The sequence below is a fragment of the Rhinatrema bivittatum genome, chromosome 2 (assembly GCF_901001135.1).
Source record: "Rhinatrema bivittatum chromosome 2, aRhiBiv1.1, whole genome shotgun sequence".
NCBI lineage: Eukaryota > Metazoa > Chordata > Amphibia > Gymnophiona > Rhinatrematidae > Rhinatrema > Rhinatrema bivittatum.
In genome coordinates, this window is record NC_042616.1 from 814,179,184 (window position 1) to 814,204,284 (window position 25,101).

Genomic DNA, 25,101 nt, shown 5'->3' on the forward strand with positions numbered 1-25,101 from the left:
CTTTATACACTATACTCACTGATTCCAGCCTGAGGAAAGAGCAGGTCTCCTTTACACACTACACTCACTGATTCCAGCCTGAGGAAAGGGCAGGTCTCCTTTATACACTACACTCACTGATTCCAGTCTGAGGAAAGGGCAGGTCTCCTTTATACACTACACTCACTGATTCCAGCCTGAGGAAAGGGCAGGTCTCCTTTATACACTATACTCACTGATTCCAGCCTGAGGAAAGAGCAGGTCTCCTTTACACACTATACTCACTGATTCCAGCCTGAGGAAAGGGCAGGTCTCCTTTATACACTACACTCACTGATTCCAGCCTGAGGAAAGGGCAGGTCTCCTTTACACACTTTACTCACTGATTCCAGCCTGAGGAAAGGGCAGGTCTCCTTTATACACTACACTCACTGATTCCAGCCTGAGGAAAGGGCAGGTCTCCTTTATACACTACACTCACTGACTCCAGCCTGAGGAAAGGGCAGATCTCCTTTATACACTACACTCACTGATTCCAGCCTGAGGAAAGGGCAGGTCTCCTTTATACACTACACTCACTGATTCCAGCCTGAGGAAAGGGCAGGTCTCCTTTATACACTACACTCACTGATTCCAGCCTGAGGAAAGAGCAGGTCTCATTTACACACTACACTCACTGATTCCAGTCTGAGGAAAGAGCAGGTCTCCTTTACACACTATACTCACTGATTCCAGCCTGAGGAAAGGGCAGGTCTCCTTTACACACTACACTCACTGATTCCAGTCTGAGGAAAGGGCAGATCTCCTTTATACACTACACTCACTGATTCCAGCCTGAGGAAAGAGCAGGTCTCCTTTACACACTACACTCACTGATTCCAGCCTGAGGAAAGGGCAGATCTCCTTTATACACTACACTCACTGATTCCAGTCTGAGGAAAGGGCAGGTCTCCTTTACACACTACACTCACTGATTCCAGCCTGAGGAAAGAGCAGGTCTCCTTTATACACTACACTCACTGATTCCAGTCTGAGGAAAGAGCAGGTCTCCTTTACACACTACACTCACTGATTCCAGCCTGAGGAAAGGGCAGGTCTCCTTTATACACTACACTCACTGATTCCAGTCTGAGGAAAGAGCAGGTCTCCTTTACACACTACACTCACTGATTCCAGCCTGAGGAAAGGGCAGGTCTCCTTTATACACTACACTCACTGATTCCAGTCTGAGGAAAGGGCAGGTCTCCTTTACACACTACACTCACTGATTCCAGCCTGAGGAAAGGGCAGGTCTCCTTTATACACAATACTCACTGATTCCAGTCTGAGGAAAGGGCAGGTCTCCTTTACACACTACACTCACTGATTCCAGCCTGAGGAAAGGGCAGATCTCCTTTATACACTACACTCACTGATTCCAGTCTGAGGAAAGGGCAGGTCTCCTTTACACACTACACTCACTGATTCCAGCCTGAGGAAAGAGCAGGTCTCCTTTATACACTACACTCACTGATTCCAGCCTGAGGAAAGGGCAGATCTCCTTTATACACTACACTCACTGATTCCAGCCTGAGGAAAGAGCAGGTCTCCTTTACACACTACACTCACTGATTCCAGTCTGAGGAAAGGGCAGATCTCCTTTATACACTACACTCACTGATTCCAGCCTGAGGAAAGGGCAGATCTCCTTTATACACTACACTCACTGATTCCAGCCTGAGGAAAGAGCAGGTCTCCTTTACACACTATACTCACTGATTCCAGCCTGAGGAAAGGGCAGGTCTCCTTTACACACAATACTCACTGATTCCAGTCTGAGGAAAGGGCAGGTCTGCTTTAAACACTGAAGTAGATTTTCAAAACATAGCCAGCTATCTAAATTAACCAGATAGACTTATCCGGTTAATTTAGATGGGATATTCAGCTGCACATCTATGCAGCTGCATTTCATTGGATAAATTGCTACCTAACCAGCTAAGGCTTAATCCACCTAAGTTTAGACCTAATAACATAAGAACTTGCCATACTGGGACTGACCAAAGGTCCATCAAGCCCAGCATCCTGTTTCCAACAGTGGCCAATCCAGGCCACAAGAACCTGCTGCTGATCAGGTCTAACTTACACAGATGACTTATCTGGCTAAGTCTGAATATCACTACTTAGCTAGATAAGTTATCACTGAATCATAAGATAAGTTCTCACAGGACAAGCAGGATGGTAGTCCTCACATATGGGTAACATCACAGGATGGAGCCCAATCACGGAAAACTTCTGTCAAATTTTCCAGAACTTTGACTGGCCCCTACTGGGCATGCCCAGCATGGCACTAACCCTGCAGCCAGCAGGGGTCCCCCTTCAGTCTTCTTTTTTCCGAGCAGCAGTAGCCTCGCAGTAAAGGAGCTCTGAAGAGATTCCTGACAGGAATTTTCCTCACGGAATTACTAAAAGTTAATTTGTGGGGTCCCTCCTCTAACTTTTTTCAGACCGCGGTACTCCGGTAAGTTTTTACACGTTTTCCATCGATTACCGTCGAGTTTGGCCCTCGCGGCCTACTGGCCGTCGACCGTACCGCGGCTCGATTCTTTCCATGGCCATGGCGTCGCGGTTCCGTCAGTGCCCGGACTGTACCCGCACCATGTCTATCACAGACCCCCATAAAGTCTGTGTAATGTGCCTAGGACATGAGCACGATGTCTTGACCTGCACCAAATGTGCCCTAATGACACCGAAAGGTCGCAAGGCCAGAATGGAGAAGATGGAACTTCTCTTCCGTGTTCATACCCCGACTCCGTCCATCGCATCGATGTCATCGGAACCGGCACCGTCCACTTCGCGCCAGCATCGACCACCGACCGGTGACCGACCGGCATCGACAACCTCTCGGCCGTCAACACCCTCCACTCCCCCTCAGGATCGAGGGGATCGCAGGGAGAAACATCGCCATCGACACTGTAAGACTCGGACCATCGAGGGAGCGAAATCATCGACTTCGCCATCGTCCGAGCCGCTGTCGAAAAGACCCCGTCCAGGAAAGGCACCGACCATTCCTGCGACCAAGTCACCAAGGCAACCCTCACCCGATCGGGGATCGGGAGCCACGACTCTGCCTTTAACATTGGTCCCTCTGGCTATGCCTCTGCCTCCTTCTTCTGTTCCGGAGCTGGGGCTGCTTGCTCCAGGTCTCCGAGAAGAACTGCACTGGATGGTTCAGGAGGCTATCGACAAGGCGATGCAACGTCTTCAGGTTCCTCCGGCACCGTCTGTGGAACCGATCATCAACCCAATTCCGGCAGCGCTGGCGCCGCTGCTATGCAGGATGGAAGCACTTATGGCCGCTTTTCCACTGATGGTTCCCGGGTCTCTGATGGCTTCGATGCCCTCCCCACTTACTGCATCATCGGGAGGAGAAACACCGTTCCGCATCCCTCCATCGGGAGTTCTGCCTCAGCCATCGATGCCAATACGTCCCTCACCACCGACCCATCCATCAGTGTCGATACGTCTGTCGGCGCCACCGAGTCATCCATCGATGCCCTCGATGCCTGCACCGGTGCCTTCAATGCCATCATCGGTTCCTCTGATTCCTTCGGAACCTAGACCGGGTCCATCAGGTATCAAACCACCCTGTCCCCCTCTAGTTCCTAAAGGGGCAGGTGCTGACCCTTATGACACCTGGGGTGATGACACTTCAACAGACACCAATGATTTACCTTCACCACCTTCACCTACTGAGAGTAGGAAGCGTTCTCCTCCAGAGGACCTCTCCTTAATAAACTTTGTGAAGGAAATGTCTGAATTGGTCCCCTTCCAAATGCAGACTGAACAGGATGATAGGCACCAGATGATGGAGTTGCTCCAATTCCTGGATGCCCCCAAGATAATCACCTCTATTCCCATTCATCAGGTCCTTCTCGACCTTCTTAAGAAGAATTGGGAACATCCTGGATCAATTGCTCCAGTACATAGGAAAGCTGACACTACCTACTTAGTGCAGTCAGTCCCAGGTTTTAAACAATCACAGCTTGATCACCACTCTGTTGTGGTAGAATCTGCACAAAAGAAGGCGAAGAGGTCAAAGCCTCACTCCTCTGTACCTCCTGGAAAGGAACAAAAGTTCCTAGATAACATTGGTCGCCGAGTGTTCCAAGGAGCCATGCTCATCTCCCGGATTACCGCCTATCAGCTTTATATGACCCACTATAACAGGGTCATTTTTAAGCAGATACAGGACTTCTCAGACTCCCTGCCTCGGCAATTTCAAGAACAATTACAAACCCTAGTAAACAAGGGTTTTGAGGCAGGCAAACATGAGATTAGATCATCTTATGACATTTTTGACACTTCTACCAGAGTGTTTGCAGCTGCTATTTCGGCAAGACGATGGGCCTGGCTCAAGTCTTCTGACCTTCGCCCAGAAGTACAAGACCGGTTATCTGACTTGCCTTGTGTCGGAAACAATCTGTTTGGCGAACAGATTCAACGGACGGTGGCAGAATTAAAGGGCCATCATGAGACCCTAAGACAGCTCTCTTCGATGCCCTCCGACTTCTCCTCAAAGCAGCCTTTCAGAAAGGATTCTAAGAAGTCTTTCTTCCAACCGAAGAAGTCTTACCCGCCACCAACCAAATCTCGTACCACGAGACCTTATCAAAAACTGCAGTCTTGTCTAGCCCGTAAACAAAAACCACAAGCGGCTCCTCAACCAGGACCTGCTTCAGGTTTTTTACTTCCACTTAGAGAGCAGCAGCCAGATTCCTCTGCCTCACATACCAGTGGGAGGTCGATTGTGCCACTTCCACAACCTGTGGCATTCAATCACATCCAACCAATGGATATTGGCAATCATTGCTCAGGGTTACCATCTGAACTTTCTCACCCTGCCACCGGACTCCTGTAGATAACACTCCCCACCTCTACAGACGTGGGAAACATCCGAACAATCCACTCTTCTGGATCAAGAGGTTTCCCTCCTTCTCTAGTCAAGAGCAATAGAACCCGTTCCATACCCTCAGCAAGGCCTAGGGTTCTATTACTGGTACTTCCTAATCCCCAAAAAATCGGGAGGCATCTGTCCTATTCTAGACCTATGGGCCCTCAACAAGTACCTCCAGCGAGAAAAGTTCAAGATGGTTACCTTGGGCTCGCTTCTACCTCTTCTACATAGAGGAGACTGGCTCTGCTCTCTGGACCTCCAGGACGCATACACCCACATTGCGATAAGTCCAGCTCATCGCAAGTACCTGAGGTTTCTGGTAGGTCCCAAGCACTATCAATATTGATTGCTTCCATTCGGCCTAGCATCTGCGCCACAAGTCTTTACAAAATGCCTTGTAGTCGTCGCAGCCTTCCTCAGAACCCAAGCTGTCCACGTTACCCCTACCTTGACGATTGGTTAATCAGGGATCCCACTCAGCAAGCTGCTCTGTCGTCCCTCAATCTAACTTTACACACACTAATTTCATTAGGCTTTCTCGTCAATTACGACAAATCTTACTTAGTCCCATCTCAAAGCTTACACACACTAATTTCATTAGGCTTTCTCGTCAATTAGAGCAGTGGACTATGAACCAGGAGACCAGGGTTCGAGTCCTGCTGTCGCTCCTTGTGACCTTGGGCAAGTCACTTTACCCTCCATTGCCTCAGGTACAAAACTTAGATTGTAAGCCCTCTGAGGATAGAGAAATACCTTCAGTACCTGAATGTAAACCGGTGTGATATCTCGGTTGAGATCGAATGTCGGTATATAAAAATAATAAATAAATAAATAAATAGACCTTGTCATTCATTGGGGCAGACTTGGACACCTTACAGGCAAAGGCTTTCCTGCCTCGACAACGAGCACTGACTCTTGCGTTTCTTGCTCACCAGCTGCAATCTCAGCACTCCGCGATTGCACGCCAATTTCTCATCCTCCTCGGACACATGACGTCCTCAGTCCATGTCACACCAATGGCCCGCTTGAGACTCATGCACTGGACTCTGAGGTCTCAGTGGACTCAATCCATTCAGCCTCTGTCGGTCATTGTCCACGTCACCGACTCACTCCGTCTGTCTCTTGCCTGGTGGACAAATCAGACCAATCTCCTCCAGGGATTGCCCTTCCAGATTCAAAATCCTCAAACCATTCTCACCACCGACACCTCCAACCTCGGGTGGGGAGCCCATGTAGCTAATCTGCAGACACAAGGCTCTTGGTCTCCAGAGGAAGCCAAACACCAAATAAATTTCCTGGAACTTCGAGCAATACGATATGCTCTCAGGGCTTTTCAGGATCGCCTCTCAAATCAATTCATCCTGAATCAGACGGACAACCAGGTGGCCATGTGGTACATCAACGCAGGGAGGCACAGGCTCCTTCCTTCTATGTCAGGAAGCTGCGCAGATTTGGGTGGAAGCCCTCTCCCATTCAATGTACCTCAGGGCTACCTGGTTGCCGGGAGTGGACAATGTACTAGCAGACAAGCTGAGTCGCGTCTTTCAACCGCACGAGTGGTCTCTCAACCCCTCGATAGTGGATTCCAACTTCCAACGGTGGTGATATCCTCGAATAGACCTCTTCGCGTCCCTACAAAACTACAAAATGGAGAACTACTGCTCTCTCATTCGCAGCAACCACTCTCTGTCCAGAGATGCATTCTCCCTCTCGTGGGCAACCGGTCTGCTCTATGCATTCCCTCCACTTTCTCTTCTCTCGAAGACTCTCGTGAAGTTACGTCAGGACAAGGGAACCATGATCCTGATGCACTTCACTAGCCACGCCAAGTATGGTTTCCAATACTTCAGGATCTCTCCATCCGCAGGCACATTCCCTTGGGAAAGGACCCACTTCTGATCACTCAGAACGACAGGAGCCTACGCCATCCCAATCTTCAAGCCTTGTCCTTAACGCATGGATGTTGAAAGGTTAATCCTTCAGCCACTTAACCTTTCTGACCCAGTTTCCCGTGTCTTGATTGCTTCACAGAAGCCTTCCACGAGAAAATCCTACTCTTACAAACGGAAAAGGTTCACGTCATGGTGCACTTCTCAGTCCTTTGACCCCTTTTCCTGTCCAATTCCACGGTTTCTGAACTATCTCTGGCATCTATTTGAGTCAGGTCTAAAGACTTCTTCCATCAGAATGCATGTCAGTGCAGTAGTCGCCTTCCATAAAGGTGTCGGGGATGTCCCTATATCAGTACAACCCCTTGTCACAAGCTTTTTGAAGGGCTTGCTCCATATCAAGCCTCCACTACGTGTTCTGGCCCCTTCTTGGGACCTTAATCTAGTTTTGGGTCGGCTCATGAAACCACCGTTCGAGCCTCTTCACTCCTGTGATCTTCGATATCTCACAAGGAATGTGATTTTCCTTTTGGCTATCACTTCAACTCGCAGAGTTAGTGAATTGCAGGCTTTAGTCATCTATCCGCCTTACACTAAACTTCTGCAGGACCGCACTCACCCAAAATTCTTACCTAAGGTAGTTTCGGATTTTCATCTTAATCAATCCATCATACTACCTACCTTTTTTCCCAGGCCCCATGCCAACCCAGGAGAACAGGCTCTGCCTACCCTTGACTGTAAACGGGCTCTAGCGTTTTACCTAGACCATACAGCTGCCCACAGGGAAAGCACTCAACTGTTTGTCTCTTTCCACCCTAACAAGTTAGGGAAGCTTGTGGGTAATCAGACTCTCTCCTCCTGGTTGGCGGACTGCATATACTTTTGCTACCAGCAAGCGGGCATTCCACTTCAAGACCGTGTTAAAGCACACTCTGTGAGGGCCATGGTGACTTCAGTAGCACACCTACGATCGGTGCCGCTTCCTGACATTTGCAGGGCTGCCACCTGGAGTTCTCTCCACACTTTTGCAGCCCACTATTGCTTGAGCAAAGCCGGAAGACAAGATTCCATCTTCAGCCAGTCTGTCCTGCGTAACTTATTTCCAATGTGACGTACCAACACACTTCCGCCTGCCCGGTGGGGTGCGGATGGCCTCTACCAAATTCCATCCCAGTTGTTGTGCCTGTTGCACACCATTGGGTACATTTGATGCATGTTCAGACATCCTCAGCTCGGTACTCACCCATTTGTGAGGACAACCATCCTGCTTGTCCTGTGAGAAAGCAAATGTTGCTTACCTGTAACAGGTGTTCTCACAGGACAGCAGGATGTTAGTCCTCACGAAACCCGCCCGCCGCCCCGCGGTGTTGGGTTCGTAACGTTTTGTTGTTTTATTTTTCGGCACTGCCTGTAGCTATCAAATAAGACTGAAGGGGGACCCCTGCTGGCTGCAGGGTTAGTGCCGTGCTGGGCATGCCCAGTAGGGGCCAGTCAAAGTTCCGGAAACTTTGACAGAAGTTTTCCGTGATTGGGCTCCATCCTGATGATGTCACCCATATGTGAGGACTAACATCCTGCTTGTCCTGTGAGAACACCTGTTACAGGTAAGCAACATTTTGCTTTATCTGGCTAAGTAGCACCGTCCTGTTATGCCCTTTGCCTGCCCACAAGATATCCCGCTAAAAACTTAGCCAGGTAAGTGACTTATCCATCTAAGTGGCAGCTGCTGAACATAATCGGATATTCAGTGACTGCTACCTAGCGGAATAAGGAGACCTTCCCATTCCTCAGGCTGGAATCAGTGCACACAGTGTTAAAGGAGACCTGCCCTTTCCTCAAGTTGGAATCAGTGAATCCTTTATACTACACACGGATTCCAGCCTGGGGAAAGGAAGGTCTCCTTTGCAGAGTTTACTAAGGCACATTTAACTGGAAGGGTGGCCAGAGTGAATTGCAGCGGGGGGAGGTGGAGCCTAGTTTCCTGGTCCCGCTGCCCCACCCTGGATACAACTGTTATAAAACCCTGAGCTATCTGATATTACAGTTCTCTGAGCCTTCCTGTGACTCATTTCTACCATTTCACCACTGTGGTTAGAAACTGGCAGGAGCATGAGTTTCCACTCTGCAAGTTTAAGATTAAACCAAGACAGACAAAAAAACCTCCCAAAACTGAAGCAACAGGAATAGAAAGCAGTGCTTGTCATGAGCCGGACCAGTTAATGGGAACCGTACGGAGTGAGTCAGCGCAGGACACCGAGGAGAGAGAGAATGGAGTACTAAGGGCGGGGCTCATCTCTTTCAGTTTTCCTGCTTTTCAAGGCCAGTTCCCTGAACAGAGTCGGTTTAATCTGAACAGAGATTGTATGCACAGACTCGCACACTTAGCCAGCTCTGAAGTCCTGGGCACAGATCTGACATACGCGCTCTCACACACATCCTGCACTGAGGTCTTAAGCATAGATCTGATACGGTGGTCTTGCACATACTAGACTCTGAAGGCCAGGATGTAAATCTGGCATACTCTCACACATATATCCTGCCCTGAGGTTCTGGGCACAAATCTGGCACCCACTTCCACACACACACACACGCACACACACACACACACACAATCTAATGAACATCTCTTGACAGGCTTGCAGAGATCACTCTCCAGGGCACACAGACTGACACACACTGCACTCTTCAGGATAGAAAGCCTTGCATATACATCCCATTTTCTCAGGGCTCACAGACGGGTGCAAGTTTCACGATTCGGGACATGAAAACATCACACACTGCTCTCCAGGCCAGAGGTGACGGCCACTTTCACTGAATCATGCCAGAGATTGAGCCAGTAGGGCCCTGTTAGGAGACTGTGGAAAGAGGAAGGCATTTCTGAGGTATACATTATTCATCTGCACCACTCCTTCTGACATGTCCCACTCCTCTACTCTAACGTCTCTTCTCGCTGTTGCTAACCTGTGGTCTAATTGGATTTTCTTTCTCCTTGATAATAGGTTAGAGCGCCTGCAACGCATTGTTATTAAATTGCAGATGGAGTCTGGACTTTGCGAGGAGCAGCTGAACCAGGCAGATGCTCTGCTACAGTCGGTAAGAACCATAGCCTGAGGGGCTTTGAGCAACAAGCAAATGGTGTGCTCCAGTTAATAAAAACCATTGCCCAGGCTGTGGTAGATAAACATGTACAGGGATGGGTATGGCAGACAAAGGGGTTCATAGGGACATAGAGAGATGAATGATATGGGAGCAGATGTGAGAGATGCAGGAATACATAGGGTAGACATGGGAGAAGGATGGGTCTGTACGATAAATGTGAGAAAGGCATGGATATATAAGGTAACCATTGGAGAGGAATGTAGATGTGGGAAACAAGTGAATGTGAGGACTAGATATGGCAGAGAGATTAGTACATAGAGTAGACAGGCGAAGGATGGCTAAGTAGGCGAGACATGGCAGAGGCATGGGTATGTAGGGTAGATGTGGGAAACAGCTACGTAGAGTAGAACAGATTTTGTAGAAGGTTACATAAGTAGGCTAGACGTCGCAGAGGCATGGGTATGGAGGGTAGATGTGGGAAACAGCTACGTAGAGTAGAACAGAATTTGTAGAAGGTTACATAAGTAGGCTAGATGTGGCAGAGGCATGGGTATGGAGGGTAGATGTGAGAGAGAGAAATGCATAGGTCAGATGGAGAAGGATGGTAAAGTAGGCTGGACATGGGAGAGGCCTGGAATATATATAGGGTAGATGTGGGAGAGAGATGGAAGTGTAGAATAGTTGTTGAAGGATTGATGTCCGGTAGATGCTGGAAATGGAAGGATTTGCTGCCACACTGCTCTTTCTTGGCTGGCTTTGCAGGACATCCGTTTGCTGAACATGGGGAAGCAGCCACAGCAGTCAGCGGAGGTTGAGCGGGATCTGGATAAGGCTGATGGAATGATCCGTTTGCTCTTCAATGATGTGCAAGCTCTGAAGGATGGCCGTCACGCGCAGGGCGAGCAGATGTACAGACGGTAATGTCTGGTCAAGATATTCCTCCTTTTTGCTTCTCCCTGAAACAACTATGTTCTCCCACTCTTTGGGTCTTTGCAGTGACTCCTGCAGAGATCAGGAATATATTAATGCAGGGGTGGCAAACTGTAGTCCTCAAGAGCCACAAGCAGGACTGGTTTTCAAGCTGCCTGGAAGGTAAATGCAAAAGATGCATTTGCAGGCAATGCCTCCATTGTATGCAAATCTATCTCATTCATATTCATAGCGGACAGCCTGACAGCTCTTGAGGACTGGTGTTGGCCACACCTGGATTAGTGATTAGTGCTCTAGGTTGGCTATCATACTTAGATACTGGCTCAACCACTAACTTTATGTGGGACCCTGGGCAAGTCCCCTTGTGCCTCAGCACTAGTCTTTTTTACTCTGTGTGACCCTGGGTGAGTCACTTGATCTCCTTGGGCTTCACTTCTAATCCCAGCTCAGTCCCTGACTCGCTGTGTGACCTGGCTCAGTCACTTTATCTATCTGTGCCTCATTTCTAATCCTAGCTCTGACACTGATTCTCTGTGTGACCCTATCACTTTATCTCCCTGTGTTTCAGTTCTAATCCCAGCTCTGTCACTGACTCTCTCTGTGACCCTGGGTGAGTCACTTTATCCACCTATGTCTCAGTTCTAATCCCAGCTCTTTCAGTGACTCTCTGTATAACTCTGGGTGAGTCACTTTATCTCATTCTGCCTCAGTTCTAATCCCAGCTCTGTCACTGACTCTCTATGTGACCCTGGGTGAGTCACTTTATCTCCCTGTGCTTCAGTTCTAATCCCAGCTCTGTCACTGACTCTCTGTTTGACCCTGGGTGAGTCACTTTATCCCCCTGTGCCTCAGTTCTAATCCCAGCTCTGTCACTGACTCTCTATGTGACCCTGGGTGAGTCACTTTATCCCCCTATGTCTCAGTTCTAATCCCAGCTCTTTCAGTGACTCTCTGTATAACTCTGGGTGAGTCACTTTATCTCATTCTGCCTCAGTTCTAATCCCAGCTCTGTCACTGACTCTCTGTTTGACCCTGGATGAGTCACTTTATCTTCCTGTGCCTCAGTTCTAATCCCTGCTCTGACACTGATTCTCTGTGTGACCCTATCACTTTATCTCCCTGTGCCTCAGTTCTAATCCCTGCTCTGTCACTGACTCTCTGTGTGACCCTGGGTGAGTCACTTTATCCCCCTGTGCCTCAGTTCTAATCCCAGCTCTGTCACTGACTCTCTCTGTGACCCTGGGTGAGTCACTTTATCCCCCTATGTCTCAGTGCTAATCCCAGCTCTTTCAGTGACTCTCTGTATAACTCTGGGTGAGTCACTTTATCTCATTCTGCCTCAGTTCTAATCCCAGCTCTGTCACTGACTCTCTGTTTGACCCTGGGTGAGTCACTTTATCTTCCTGTGCCTCAGTTCTAATCCCTGCTCTGACACTGATTCTCTGTGTGACCCTGGGTGAGTCACTTTATCCCCCTGTGCCTCAGTTCTAATCCCAGCTCTGTCACTGACTCTCTCTGTGACCCTGGGTGAGTCACTTTATCCCCCTCTGCCTCAGTTCTAATCCCAGCTCTGTCACTGACTTTCTATGTGACCCTGGGTGAGTCACTTTATCCCCCTCTGCCTCAGTTCTAATCCCAGCTCTGTCACTGATTCTCTGTGAGACCCTGGGTAAGTCACTTTATCTCCCTGTGTGTCACTTCTAATCCCTGCTCTATCACTGACACTGTGTTACTTTAGGTGAGTCACTCTGTCTCCCTGTACCTCAGTTCTAATCCCAGCTCTGTCACACTGTTACTTTAGGTGAGTCACTCTGTCTCCCTGTACCTCAGTTCTAATCCCAGCTTTGTCACACTGTTACTTTAGGTGAGTCACTTTATCTCCCTGTGCTTCAGCTCTAATCCCAGCTCTGTCACACTGTTACTTTAGGTGAGTCACTTTATCTCCCTGTGCTTCAGCTCTAATCCCAGCTCTGTCACACTGTTACTTTAGGTGAGTCACTCTGTCTCCCTGTACCTCAGTTCTAATCCCAGCTTTGTCACACTGTTACTTTAGGTGAGTCACTTTATCTCCCTGTGCTTCAGCTCTAATCCCAGCTCTGTCACACTGTTACTTTAGGTGAGTCACTCTGTCTCCCTGTACCTCAGTTCTAATCCCAGCTTTGTCACACTGTTACTTTAGGTGAGTCACTTTATCTCCCTGTGCTTCAGCTCTAATCCCAGCTCTGTCACACTGTTACTTTAGGTGAGTCACTCTGTCTCCCTGTACCTCAGTTCTAATCCCAGCTTTGTCACACTGTTACTTTAGGTGAGTCACTCTGTCTCCCTGTACCTCAGTTCTAATCCCAGCTCTGTCACACTGTTACTTTAGGTGAGTCACTCTGTCTCCCTGTACCTCAGTTCTAATCCCAGCTTTGTCACACTGTTACTTTAGGTGAGTCACTTTATCTCCCTGTGCTTCAGCTCTAATCCCAGCTCTGTCACACTGTTACTTTAGGTGAGTCACTCTGTCTCCCTGTACCTCAGTTCTAATCCCAGCTTTGTCACACTGTTACTTTAGGTGAGTCACTCTGTCTCCCTGTACCTCAGTTCTAATCCCAGCTTTGTCACACTGTTACTTTAGGTGAGTCACTTTATCTCCCTGTGCTTCAGCTCTAATCCCAGCTCTGTCACACTGTTACTTTAGGTGAGTCACTTTATCTCCCTGTGCTTCAGCTCTAATCCCAGCTCTGTCACACTGTTACTTTAGGTGAGTCACTCTGTCTCCCTGTACCTCAGTTCTAATCCCAGCTTTGTCACACTGTTACTTTAGGTGAGTCACTTTATCTCCCTGTGCTTCAGCTCTAATCCCAGCTCTGTCACACTGTTACTTTAGGTGAGTCACTCTGTCTCCCTGTACCTCAGTTCTAATCCCAGCTTTGTCACACTGTTACTTTAGGTGAGTCACTTTATCTCCCTGTGCTTCAGCTCTAATCCCAGCTCTGTCACACTGTTACTTTAGGTGAGTCACTCTGTCTCCCTGTACCTCAGTTCTAATCCCAGCTTTGTCACACTGTTACTTTAGGTGAGTCACTCTGTCTCCCTGTACCTCAGTTCTAATCCCAGCTTTGTCACACTGTTACTTTAGGTGAGTCACTTTATCTCCCTGTGCTTCAGCTCTAATCCCAGCTCTGTCACACTGTTACTTTAGGTGAGTCACTTTATCTCCCTGTGCTTCAGCTCTAATCCCAGCTCTGTCACACTGTTACTTTAGGTGAGTCACTTTATCTCCCTGTGCTTCAGCTCTAATCCCAGCTCTGTCACACTGTTACTTTAGGTGAGTCACTCTGTCTCCCTGTACCTCAGTTCTAATCCCAGCTTTGTCACACTGTTACTTTAGGTGAGTCACTCTGTCTCCCTGTACCTCAGTTCTAATCCCAGCTTTGTCACACTGTTACTTTAGGTGAGTCACTTTATCTCCCTGTGCTTCAGCTCTAATCCCAGCTCTGTCACACTGTTACTTTAGGTGAGTCACTTTATCTCCCTGTGCTTCAGCTCTAATCCCAGCTCTGTCACACTGTTACTTTAGGTGAGTCACTTTATCTCCCTGTGCTTCAGCTCTAATCCCAGCTCTGTCACACTGTTACTTTAGGTGAGTCACTCTGTCTCCCTGTACCTCAGTTCTAATGCCTGCTCTGTCACTGACTCTCTGTGTGACCTTGGACACTGTTCTAATCTCAAGACTAAGGTCTGTTTCAAACATTAGGATATAAAGGCATATATGATTAAGCAAGTTCTTCATTACTTTTAGTCAAGATTAATTAATCATGAACTGTAAGTATAAATTACAGAGATCTTCAAAATGTGAAATAGTATAGAGATACTGATGTGCACGGACCAGGAGAGAGACTTTGGGGGTGAACATGTCTGAAGATCTCAGGTAGTGAAACAGTGTGATAAGGCAGTGGCCAAAGCCAGAGGGACGCCAGTAGCGGCATAACCAGCAGGAATAATGCCTGGGGTGAGACCTCACCTAGGATATTGTGTTCATTTCTGGAGGCTGGGCCTCTGAAAGGATACAGACGGGCTGGAAGGCTGGGAGAGCACCCAAAAGCATTATGAAACATAAAAACATGACAGCAGAAAAAGTCTGCCCATCCGTCTAGTTTATCTAGGCTTGCAATTCCCCTGTATTTATCCAAAGCATCTACACCTTAAGAAGAGGCAGGAAAGACAGGGGAAATACGATAGATACCTCAAAGGTGTAAATACTTTCTGTTTTAACTTTTAAATCACGCGTTCTTGAAAAGAAAAGAAAGTACATATAACACAGAACCACAAAGTAATAAAAAACAACACGTAACAAACAATACATACTTCCGAGGAGGCTGCAAATATGGGGAGAGGCCAGGAAAAGCTGCGGAGGAAGGCAATTTAAATAAATAAATAAAAGAAGAAAAGGAAATCTGTCCCCGTGATGCCTGAGTGAGCTGCACGAGGACCCCTGCCATCATCGGACTTGCTCTTGCTAACTTTTTAAGTCCAAGAAAAATCTTAACTGGAATGGTACAAAAAATATATTTGGAACAGTAGCCAGCACCAGAATTCCTTTATTAGGAAATTGAATGACAAAAGTTGTGCCCTAAACTAGCACATCCTGGCCTGGGCTGGTACAAAGGCATTAGGCACCCTAGGCAAACCTCCGCTCCTGCAATCTCCCATCCCCCTGAGATTTACTACTGGGGACAGCTCCAAGCTAGTGCTCTGGCTCTGCCCAGAATGCCCCCTGCCCAGAATGCCCAGCATCTCTTCTTCTTCTCCTCCCCTCTGCAATGTTCTCCTCTCTCCCCTAAACTCCATGCATAGCCTACCAGCATCACACCAGCCTTTTTGCCCTCTTTGCACAGTGCCAGCATCTCTCTCCACCCCACCCTCATTTACCTAACACCTAACTATTTGGCACCTTCTCTCTCTCTCCACCCTCACCCACTCGGGTCCTTCTCAAATTTTCTATCCCACCACTTGCTCTACATAACCTCTCTCTCTCTCTCTCCATCCCTCACCCACTCAGCATACACACCCTCTCTCTCTCTCCCTCTCCCTCTCTCTCCCTCTCTCTTTCTTTCTCCACACTTGTCAGCATTCATTTTGCTCTACCTCTCCCTCCCCCCCCTTCCTCCCCATGTCAGGACGCCTCCTATATTCTTGGGCTAATGGTGGGATTGCTCTGTTGGCAGTCCTAGGCCCTCTTTCTTCTCTTCAGCAGCTGACAGGATGGATTCTTCCAGCTGCCCACAGGCTTATGCTGGTGGAATTTTGCTGTGCTCCCCCTTTTAAGGCTTTAGCAATTTAGGTAACCGCCTAGTTCTTCTAATGGAAGCACCAGCCCTAGGTCAGGGAACATCCATATATTTTGGCCCATAAATAATGCTTTCCTAGTGTGTAGCCAGTTGGACTCAGGACCTATGGGTTATATGCTCCCCTGCCAGCAGATGGAGACAGATTCAAGTTTCAAAGCTGACGTCACCCTAGAGAACCCTTGCAGTGACCTTAGCCCTTCACTATCTCTCCGTCTCCTAGCAGATGTGGACGTGCTTTCCCTATCGGGATCACAGTGTTCTTTAGAAGAAGAAATTTTACCTTTAAATTGGAGAAAGGTTGAGCCCCACTCTCCTGCGGTGATACCTAAAGGTCCCTCCCCCAATAGAGAATTCCTGAGGTGATTTCCGAGATCCCTCAGAAGTGTTCCTTGGTCCGGTAGCCGGTTCCCGGCATGGATTTCGCTGCTGAAGCAACTAAAAGGCAGCAGGTGCAGGAAGCTGAGCACAACGGTGACTGCCAAAGCCCTCTCCCCATGCAGCTGGAGACCGTCTCTGTTCTCAGTCGGTAAGTGCTGAGCCCAGATAAGTAAAGAGAAAAGAGGATTCCTTCTGATTCAGAGGCGTTGAAGGGGCTTCGGTTAGTCTTCCTCCGGTCTCCTTGCTCAGCACACCATACTGACGATGTTCCCGATTCCCATTGGGGTAAGGGGAAATGGACTTCTGAGAGGGTTAATTGGCCCCCCCCCATGGGCTAGGCCCCGCTTCAGGTTTGGTGAGCACACACGTGGTAGGCCACGGCGGCACCATCTTGCACGCGATTTTGTGCATCTTCGTTGCCCTCCATAGAGCGTCAGTATGCGCGGTGCGTGCCGGCTCTGTGCACGTGCTGTGCGCATATGTTCTTGCAAACGTGCGCTCCAGTAATACGCGCATCGGATCGTACACTCCTTAAGTGCAGGAGGCGCCTCACTGCAAACTGCGGAGGCACTCAAAATCTGTGTGCACATGATTTCAAGCGCTAGCCGGCTGAACAGATGACTCAAGAGTATATTCTAGAGAGGCTATGGAGCCTGCCACTGTCTTTTTAGCTGATGCGGGCTCTGACCTAGTCCGTATCTCAGCCAGAGGAATGGCCTCAGTGGTAGTGGACAGAAGACAGCTATGGCTGTGAAATTCGTGAGCGGATGCGACCTCTAAGGCGAACCTCCCAAAGATGCTCTTTAAGGGATCTCTTCTATTCGGAAGCGAACTGGAAAAGCCGGCCAGTAAGTGGGGTGAATCTACAGTGTCTCTGCTACCAGAAGAGAGGTTGCAGTGCCTCTCGCCTATGAGGGGTCGGTCCAAGAGCTCCCAACGCTTTCGGCCCTAGGAGCTCAACATTTCAGACGTCTCGGTCCTCGGGAATTCTCAGTCCTTTCAGAGTCAACATCCCAAACTCCCCATTGAAGTTTTGCCGACCCATCCACAGAACGAGGAGATAGGGGGTCGACTATCCATCTTCTACCAGTGGAGGATTGAGATCACGTTGGACAAATGGGTACAGGACATCATGCAAGAAGGATATGTGCTGGAGTTTTGCAATACTCCTCGGGACATATTCATGATGTCTCTATGCCACTCCCAGCACAAGAAGCTGGCAGTGGAATCTACCTTGACAAGGCTCCTCAAATTGAGGACTATAATTCCAGTACCTATGTGCCAGGAAAATACAGGGCATTATTCCATCTATTTCAATGTACCCAAGAATGAGGGCTCCTTTCGCCCCATCCTGGACCTCAAAGAGCATCAACCAACATCTACGAGTTACTCATTTCCGCATGGAAACTCTGCTCTCTGTCATAATGGCCGTACAACCGGGAGAGTTCTTAACCTCTCTGGAACTCTCTGAGGCCTACTTTCATATTCCAATCCGGCAAAACCACCAGCGTTTCTTAGGCTTTACGGAGCTGGGCCGTCATTCTGGGTGCTGCCCTTCAGCCTGGCCACCATCCCAGAACATTTTCTAAAATTATGGTGGTCATGGCGACGGTGCTGAGGAAAGAAGGGATCCTGGTCACCCATACCTGGATGACTGGTTGATCTGGGCGAAGTCGTTAGAAGAGAGTCTCCAGGTGACTAGCAGGGTGACATCCCTGCTTCAGGAACTTGGTTGGGTCGTGAAAATGGACAAAAGCAGTCTCAAGCCCTCCCAGTCCTTTGAATATCTGGGAGTCAGGTTCGATACCAAGCAGGGCAAAGTCTTCCTCCCGCCCTCGCGGATAAGGAAGTTGATGGGCTAAGGGCGTCAGTTGACAAACACGATACCTCCCAAGGTGTGGATCTATCTTCAGGTCCTTAATTTGATGGCATCAATCCTGGAGGTGATACCCGTGGGCGAGGGCACATATGTGCCCACTCTAATGCTCACTGCTGTCTCAAGACTATTCATTTCGTCTCCTGAGCAAGGGTGTAAGCCTGTCCCCACCAAATTGGCTAGTTCTCACGACAGACGCGAACCTCTGGGGTTGGGGAGCTCACTGTCAGGAAATGACGGCCCACAGGCATTGGTCCAAGGCAGAGGCTGGAACATAAACCGCCTGGAAGCAAGAGCAGTCAGATTGGCATGTTTACAGTTCAGCCACATGCTTCAGGGTCAGGCAGTCTGCATGATGTCTGACAACACAACAACGGTAGCCTACATCAATCGGCAGGGATACACCAAGAGCCAACAAGTGTCTCTGGAGATAGATCTCCTTATGGAATTGAATCTACAAATGATCTCTGCCTCCCACATTGCAGGAAAGGACAACGTCAGAGCAGACTTCCTAAGCAGGGAGAGTCTGCATCCAGGAGAATGTACGTTCTTGGCCAGATTCTTTCAGCTGCTGGTAGATCCATCCATCCATCGACCTACTGGCTGCATCTCACAATGCGAAGGTCTCTTGATTCTTCAATCACAGAAGAGATCAGCAATCCCTGGGGAACGACACCCTTGTTCAGATCTGGCCAGAAGAGGACTTACTATAGGCCTTCCCTCTGTGGTCCCTGCTGGGCAGGGTCATTCACAAGATCGAGAGCCACAGGGGATTAGTCCTTCTAATGGCTCCAGAGTGGCCCAGATGCCCATGGTATGCAGATATGAGGAGACTTCTGGTAGAGGCAACTCTGGGCCTCTCACCACATAGGGGCTGCTCCAGCAAGGTCCAGTCCTTCACGAGGATCCAGCTTGATATTGTCTTATGGTTTGGCCCTTGAGAGGGCTTGGCCCTTGAGAGGGCTCCGCGCACAGAAGTTCTCAACATCCTTAGCATATGTGCAGGTCTGGAGAGTATTTGAGGCCTGGTGCGAGGAACGCAGTGTTGCCCCTCGGACAATGTTGTGTTGCCCAAAATTCCTCTGGTTCTGGAATTTTTACAGGACAGATTGAATAAAGGATTATCCCTTAACTCCTTGAAGGTCCAGGTAGTGGCTCTCTCCTGTTTCAAAGGAGCGATGAATGGAACCTGCCTGTCGGTGCATCTGGACATGGCCTGTTTTCTAAAAGGGGTAAAGCACCTCCGGCCACGTCTATGATTGCCAGTACCCTTGTGAAATCTTAATCTAGTATTGGAGTTTTGGGCAGGGCCTTCCTTTCGGCCGCTGCGCAGTCTATCCTTATGCCTGATAACCCTGAAAACTGTGTTCCTGGTGGTGATATGCTCAGCTCGTCGCATCTCTGAACTGCAGGCATTGTTGTGTTGGGAGCCATTCCTCCAGATGACCCCAGGAGCATTACAACTTCGTACCATTCCATTGTTCTTGCCCAAGGTACTCTCGGAGTTTCATGTGAATCAGTCCATCTCTCTGCCGTCCCTAGATAAGTACAAGGACATGGAAGACTACCACCTCCTCTGCCATTTAAACGTCAATAGACTTTTGATGCGGTATCTGGAACTTACAGAACCGGTGTGCAAGATGGACCGCTTGTTTGTCCTTCACGGTGGAAGGAGACAGGGTGAACCAGCTTCGCGGGCTACCATAGCTTGCTGGATCAAGAAGGTGGTCACGTGAGCTTATGTAGAGGCAGGAAAACCATTACCATTTAAGGTTAAAGCTCATTCCACTAGATTGCAGGCAGTATCCTGGGCGGAAACTAGACTGCTGTCTTCCGTCGACATCTGCCAGGTGGCAACGTGGTTCTGCTTGGGCATTCAGGCCCGTGAAGATGCAGATTTTGCAAGGTCAGTAGTAACTGAACTGCAGGCAGCCTCCCGCCCCTTTCGGAAGTAACTTTTGTACATCCCATTGGTCTTGAGTCCATCTGGCTACATGCTAGGAAATGGAGAAATTACTTACCTGATGATGTTGTTTTCCTTAGTATAGACAGATGGCCTCAGCATCCCACCCATGGCTACCCAAGAATAATGCCAAGGAATCATCCGTGAAGTGAATATCGATTCCAAGAGGTTACGAGAAAGCCGTTGCCCAATCCCTAGATCAGGGCATCTATAATCTTGCTGGGATTCAACATTGGTTGAGTACAGATACAGTTATCCATTTTTAATCAAGTTTTTCAATAGTATGTCCACAATGGTTTTTGAAGAGAATACTGAAGAGCTGAGGTCACTGCAGGAGTGTATCTAAGGTGACGTCAGCTTTGAAACCTGATTCCGCCTCCATCTGCTAGCAGGGGAGCACGTAACCCATTGGTCCTGAGTCCATCTGTCTACACTAAGGGAAACAAAATTATCAGGTAAGTAATTTCTCCATTCATGATTCCATAAATATAGGCACAGTATAGTGTCCTGACCTTGGGGGGAACACAAAATTAATCAACAAGGTTTTTAAAAATAATTAACAGAAAGCAAACATTTTGCAAAGGAAAGAAAGTTCGACAAAAGAAGTCACATTATGAGGCCATCCTTTATTCCTCAGTCCTCCACACCTAAGGACCTTTTATGCTTAGTGCAGTCCTTGGGGGTGGAGGGGCCAATTAGAGGCATCGACCTGGATCCCGCAGTGCTATTGTAGCTCTGTTCCCTGCCTTATCTTATTTCCTTTCAGCTTGAAGGTGGATTCTTCTAAGGTCAACCCAGTCTGCACCTATCCCAGGCTTTACCTCTCACTCCCCCACAGCTAAGGATCCTCTGTGCTTATCCCAGGCTTTACCCCTCACTCCCCCACAGCTAAGGATCCTCTGTGCTTATCCCAGGCTTTACCCCTCACTCCCCCACAGCTAAGGATCCTCTGTGCTTATCCCAGGCTTTACTCCTCACTCCCCCACAGCTAAGGATCCTCTGTGCTTATCCCAGGCTTTACTCCTCACTCCCCACAGCTAAGGATCCTCTGTGCTTATCCCAGGCTTTACCCCTCACTCCCTCACAGCTAAGGATCCTCTGTGCTTATCCCAGGCTTTACCTCTCACTCCCTCACAGCTAAGGATCCTCTGTGCTTATCCCAGGCTTTACCCCTCACTCCCTCACAGCTAAGGATCCTCTGTGCTTATCCCAGGCTTTACCCCTCACTTCCCCACAGCTAAGGATCCTCTGTGCTTATCCCAGGCTTTACCTCTCACTCCCCCACAGCTAAGGATCCTCTGTGCTTATCCCAGCTTTACCCCTCACTCCCCCACAGCTAAGGATCCTCTGTGTTATCCCAGGCTTTACCCCTCACTCCCCCCACAGCTAAGGATCCTCTGTGCTTATCCCAGGCTTTACCCCTCACTCCCTCACAGCTAAGGATCCTCTGTGCTTATCCCAGGCTTTACCTCTCACTCCCCCACAGCTAAGGATCCTCTGTGCTTATCCCAGGCTTTACCCCTCACTCCCTCACAGCTAAGGATCCTCTGTGCTTATCCCAGGCTTTACCCCTCACTCCCCCACAGCTAAGGATCCTCTGTGCTTATCCCAGGCTTTACCGCTCTATTAATTGGAAAGTGGAATAAACGATTCTCATATTTTAAAATGTAAATGTATTCTGGATGCCTGTAAATTCCCACTTGTGTACATTTTTTCCTCTTGTACATTTCCATGTTCACAGCAGATGTGTGCTGTAGTGTGCATTCGCTCTCTGTTAATTTTTAATATGGTTGATATGTTTGCCATGCTCTTTCCCACACACAGGGTTTACAGACTCCATGAGCGCCTGGTGGCTATTCGTACGGAATATAACCTGCGTCTGAAGTCCGGGTCCCCGCAAATTACTCAAGTTACCCTGAGCCCTCAGAGGGCCCGGCCGGAGCTGCAGGATGCCAGCCTGCGCTACCTGCAGGACCTGCTGTCCTGGGTGGAGGAGAATCAGAGGCGCATTAACAGTGCCGAGTGGGGCGTGGACCTGCCCAGTGTGGAATCCCACCTGGGCAGCCACCGTGGGCTCCATCAGTCCATCGATGAGTTCCGCGCCAAGATCGAACGGGCGCGAGCTGATGAGGTAAGAGAGAGCGGCAGGGTGAAGGACTTCCCACAGGAGTTTCCAGTGCTATCGACGTCAGTGTAATGTAGGAGCGCGCAGGGACACGGCAATCCTATGGGAAGCAGAGCACAGTGACAGAGTAATGCGGAGGGACATGGCAGTTTATTTTATTTTATTTTTGGTTTTTTTATGAAAATGTTACATTCCGCAAGCTTCTGTACAGAATTACATCCAGTGTGGATTACATATTCAGCACACTAATATAAAAATATAATTCAAGTCAACATTTACAACTTAAGACAATCTGTTCCACAGATAGTACAGATCTGCAGCATAACCGTCGGTTATGTTCATCAAAGTATCAGCATGCAAATGGCTCCTGAAACAGGCCTTTCCTAAACTTTTTAATGTCCACTTTCTTAGCGTAGATTCAGTGGCAGGACATTCCATAGCCTAGGTGCTACGTAGGAAAATGCTCGGTTTCTACACAGTTGCCTGCTGAAATTCTTAGAGCATGATATTCCCTGTACGTACCCGGATCAGTCCAGACCATGGGTTAAGCCCCCGTTCCAGCAGCTGGAGACAGACCAGAGTTCTAAGGGCAGCCCATATAAGGACGGAACCCACCCAGGAACCTTCAGTATTCGTCTGTCTCCAGCAGCTGGAGACAGACCAGAGTTCTAAGGGCAGCCCATATAAGGACGGAACCCACCCCGGAACCCTCAGTATTCGTCTGTCTCCAGCAGCTGGAGACAGACCAGAGTTCTAAGGGCAGCCCATATAAGGACGGAACCCACCCCGGAACCCTCAGTATTCGTCTGTCTCCAGCAGCTGGAGACAGACCAGAGTTCTGAGGCTGCCCATATAAGGACGGAACCCACCCAGGAACCTTCAGTATTCGTCTGTCTCCAGCAGCTGGAGACAGACCAGAGTTCTGAGGCTGCCCATATAAGGACGGAACCCACCCAGCAACCCTCAGTATTCGTCTGTCTCCAGCAGCTGGAGACAGACCAGAGTTCTGAGGCTGCCCATATAAGGACGGAACCCACCCCGGAACCCTCAGTATTCGTCTGTCTCCAGCAGCTGGAGACAGACCAGGGTTCTGAGGCTGCCCATATAAGGACAGAACCTACCCCGGAACCCTCAGTATTCGTCTGTCTCCAGCAGCTGGAGACAGACCAGAGTTCTGAGGCTGCCCATATAAGGACGGAACCCACCCAGGAACCTTCAGTATTTGTCTGTCTCCAGCAGCTGGAGACAGACCAGAGTTCTAAGGGCAGCCCATATAAGGACGGAACCCACCCCGGAACCCTCAGTATTCGTCTGTCTCCAGCAGCTGGAGACAGACCAGAGTTCTGAGGCTGCCCATATAAGGACAGAACCCACCCCGGAACCCTCAGTATTCGTCTGTCTCCAGCAGCTGGAGACAGACCAGAGTTCTGAGGCTGCCCATATAAGGACGGAACCCACCCCGGAACCCTCAGTATTCGTCTGTCTCCAGCAGCTGGAGACAGACCAGAGTTCTGAGGCTGCCCATATAAGGACGGAACCCACCCAGGAACCTTCAGTATTCGTCTGTCTCCAGCAGCTGGAGACAGACCAGAGTTCTGAGGCTGCCCATATAAGGACGGAACCCACCCAGAAACCCTCAGTATTCGTCTGTCTCCAGCAGCTGGAGACAGACCAGAGTTCTGAGGCTGCCCATATAAGGACGGAACCCACCCCGGAACCCTCAGTATTCGTCTGTCTCCAGCAGCTGGAGACAGACCAGGGTTCTGAGGCTGCCCATATAAGGACAGAACCTACCCCGGAACCCTCAGTATTCGTCTGTCTCCAGCAGCTGGAGACAGACCAGAGTTCTGAGGCTGCCCATATAAGGACGGAACCCACCCCGGAACCCTCAGTATTCGTCTGTCTCCAGCAGCTGGAGACAGACCAGAGTTCTGAGGCTGCCCATATAAGGACGGAACCCACCCCGGAACCCTCAGTATTCGTCTGTCTCCAGCAGCTGGAGACAGACCAGAGTTCTGAGGCTGCCCATATAAGGACGGAACCCACCCCGGAACCCTCAGTATTCGTCTGTCTCCAGCAGCTGGAGACAGACCAGAGTTCTGAGGCTGCCCATATAAGGACGGAACCCACCCCGGAACCCTCAGTATTCGTCTGTCTCCAGCAGCTGGAGACAGACCAGGGTTCTGAGGCTGCCCATATAAGGACGGAACCCACCCCGGAACCCTCAGTATTCGTCTGCCTCCAGCAGCTGGAGACAGACCAGAGTTCTGAGGCTGCCCATATAAGGACAGAACCCACCCCGGAACCCTCAGTATTCGTCTGCCTCCAGCTGCTGGAACATCTCACTCTCTCGGTTCCCTCTTTAGCTTGCCCTCTCTGTCTCCTCTTTTCTTTGGGGCAAGCTCACGCAAGTACCTTTTTTGTCTACTTCATATTAATAAAAAAAAAAAAAAAAAATTTGTTTTGAGAACTTTTCTCACTGTGTCTGTGTTTAGGGCAGACACCTCTGTCTCCCTCGCTCTTGGGGTTCCTAGGGGGGCTTTGCCCCTTGATTATTATCAGCTTAGGTTCCCTTCCCGGTGACCTGTGTGGG

The 25,101-nt window shown here is 49.3% G+C and overlaps 1 protein-coding gene across 1 annotated transcript in view; it reads left to right on the plus strand.

The window, feature by feature from the left end:
- PLEC (plectin) overlaps positions 1 to 25,101 on the plus strand; it is a 443,280-nt gene that overhangs the window by 308,692 nt on the left and 109,487 nt on the right. Inside the window, 3 exon segments of the mRNA XM_029592256.1 lie at positions 9,801 to 9,894; positions 10,663 to 10,817; positions 22,208 to 22,514. Of these exon segments, the coding sequence (XP_029448116.1) occupies positions 9,801 to 9,894; positions 10,663 to 10,817; positions 22,208 to 22,514 (556 nt within the window).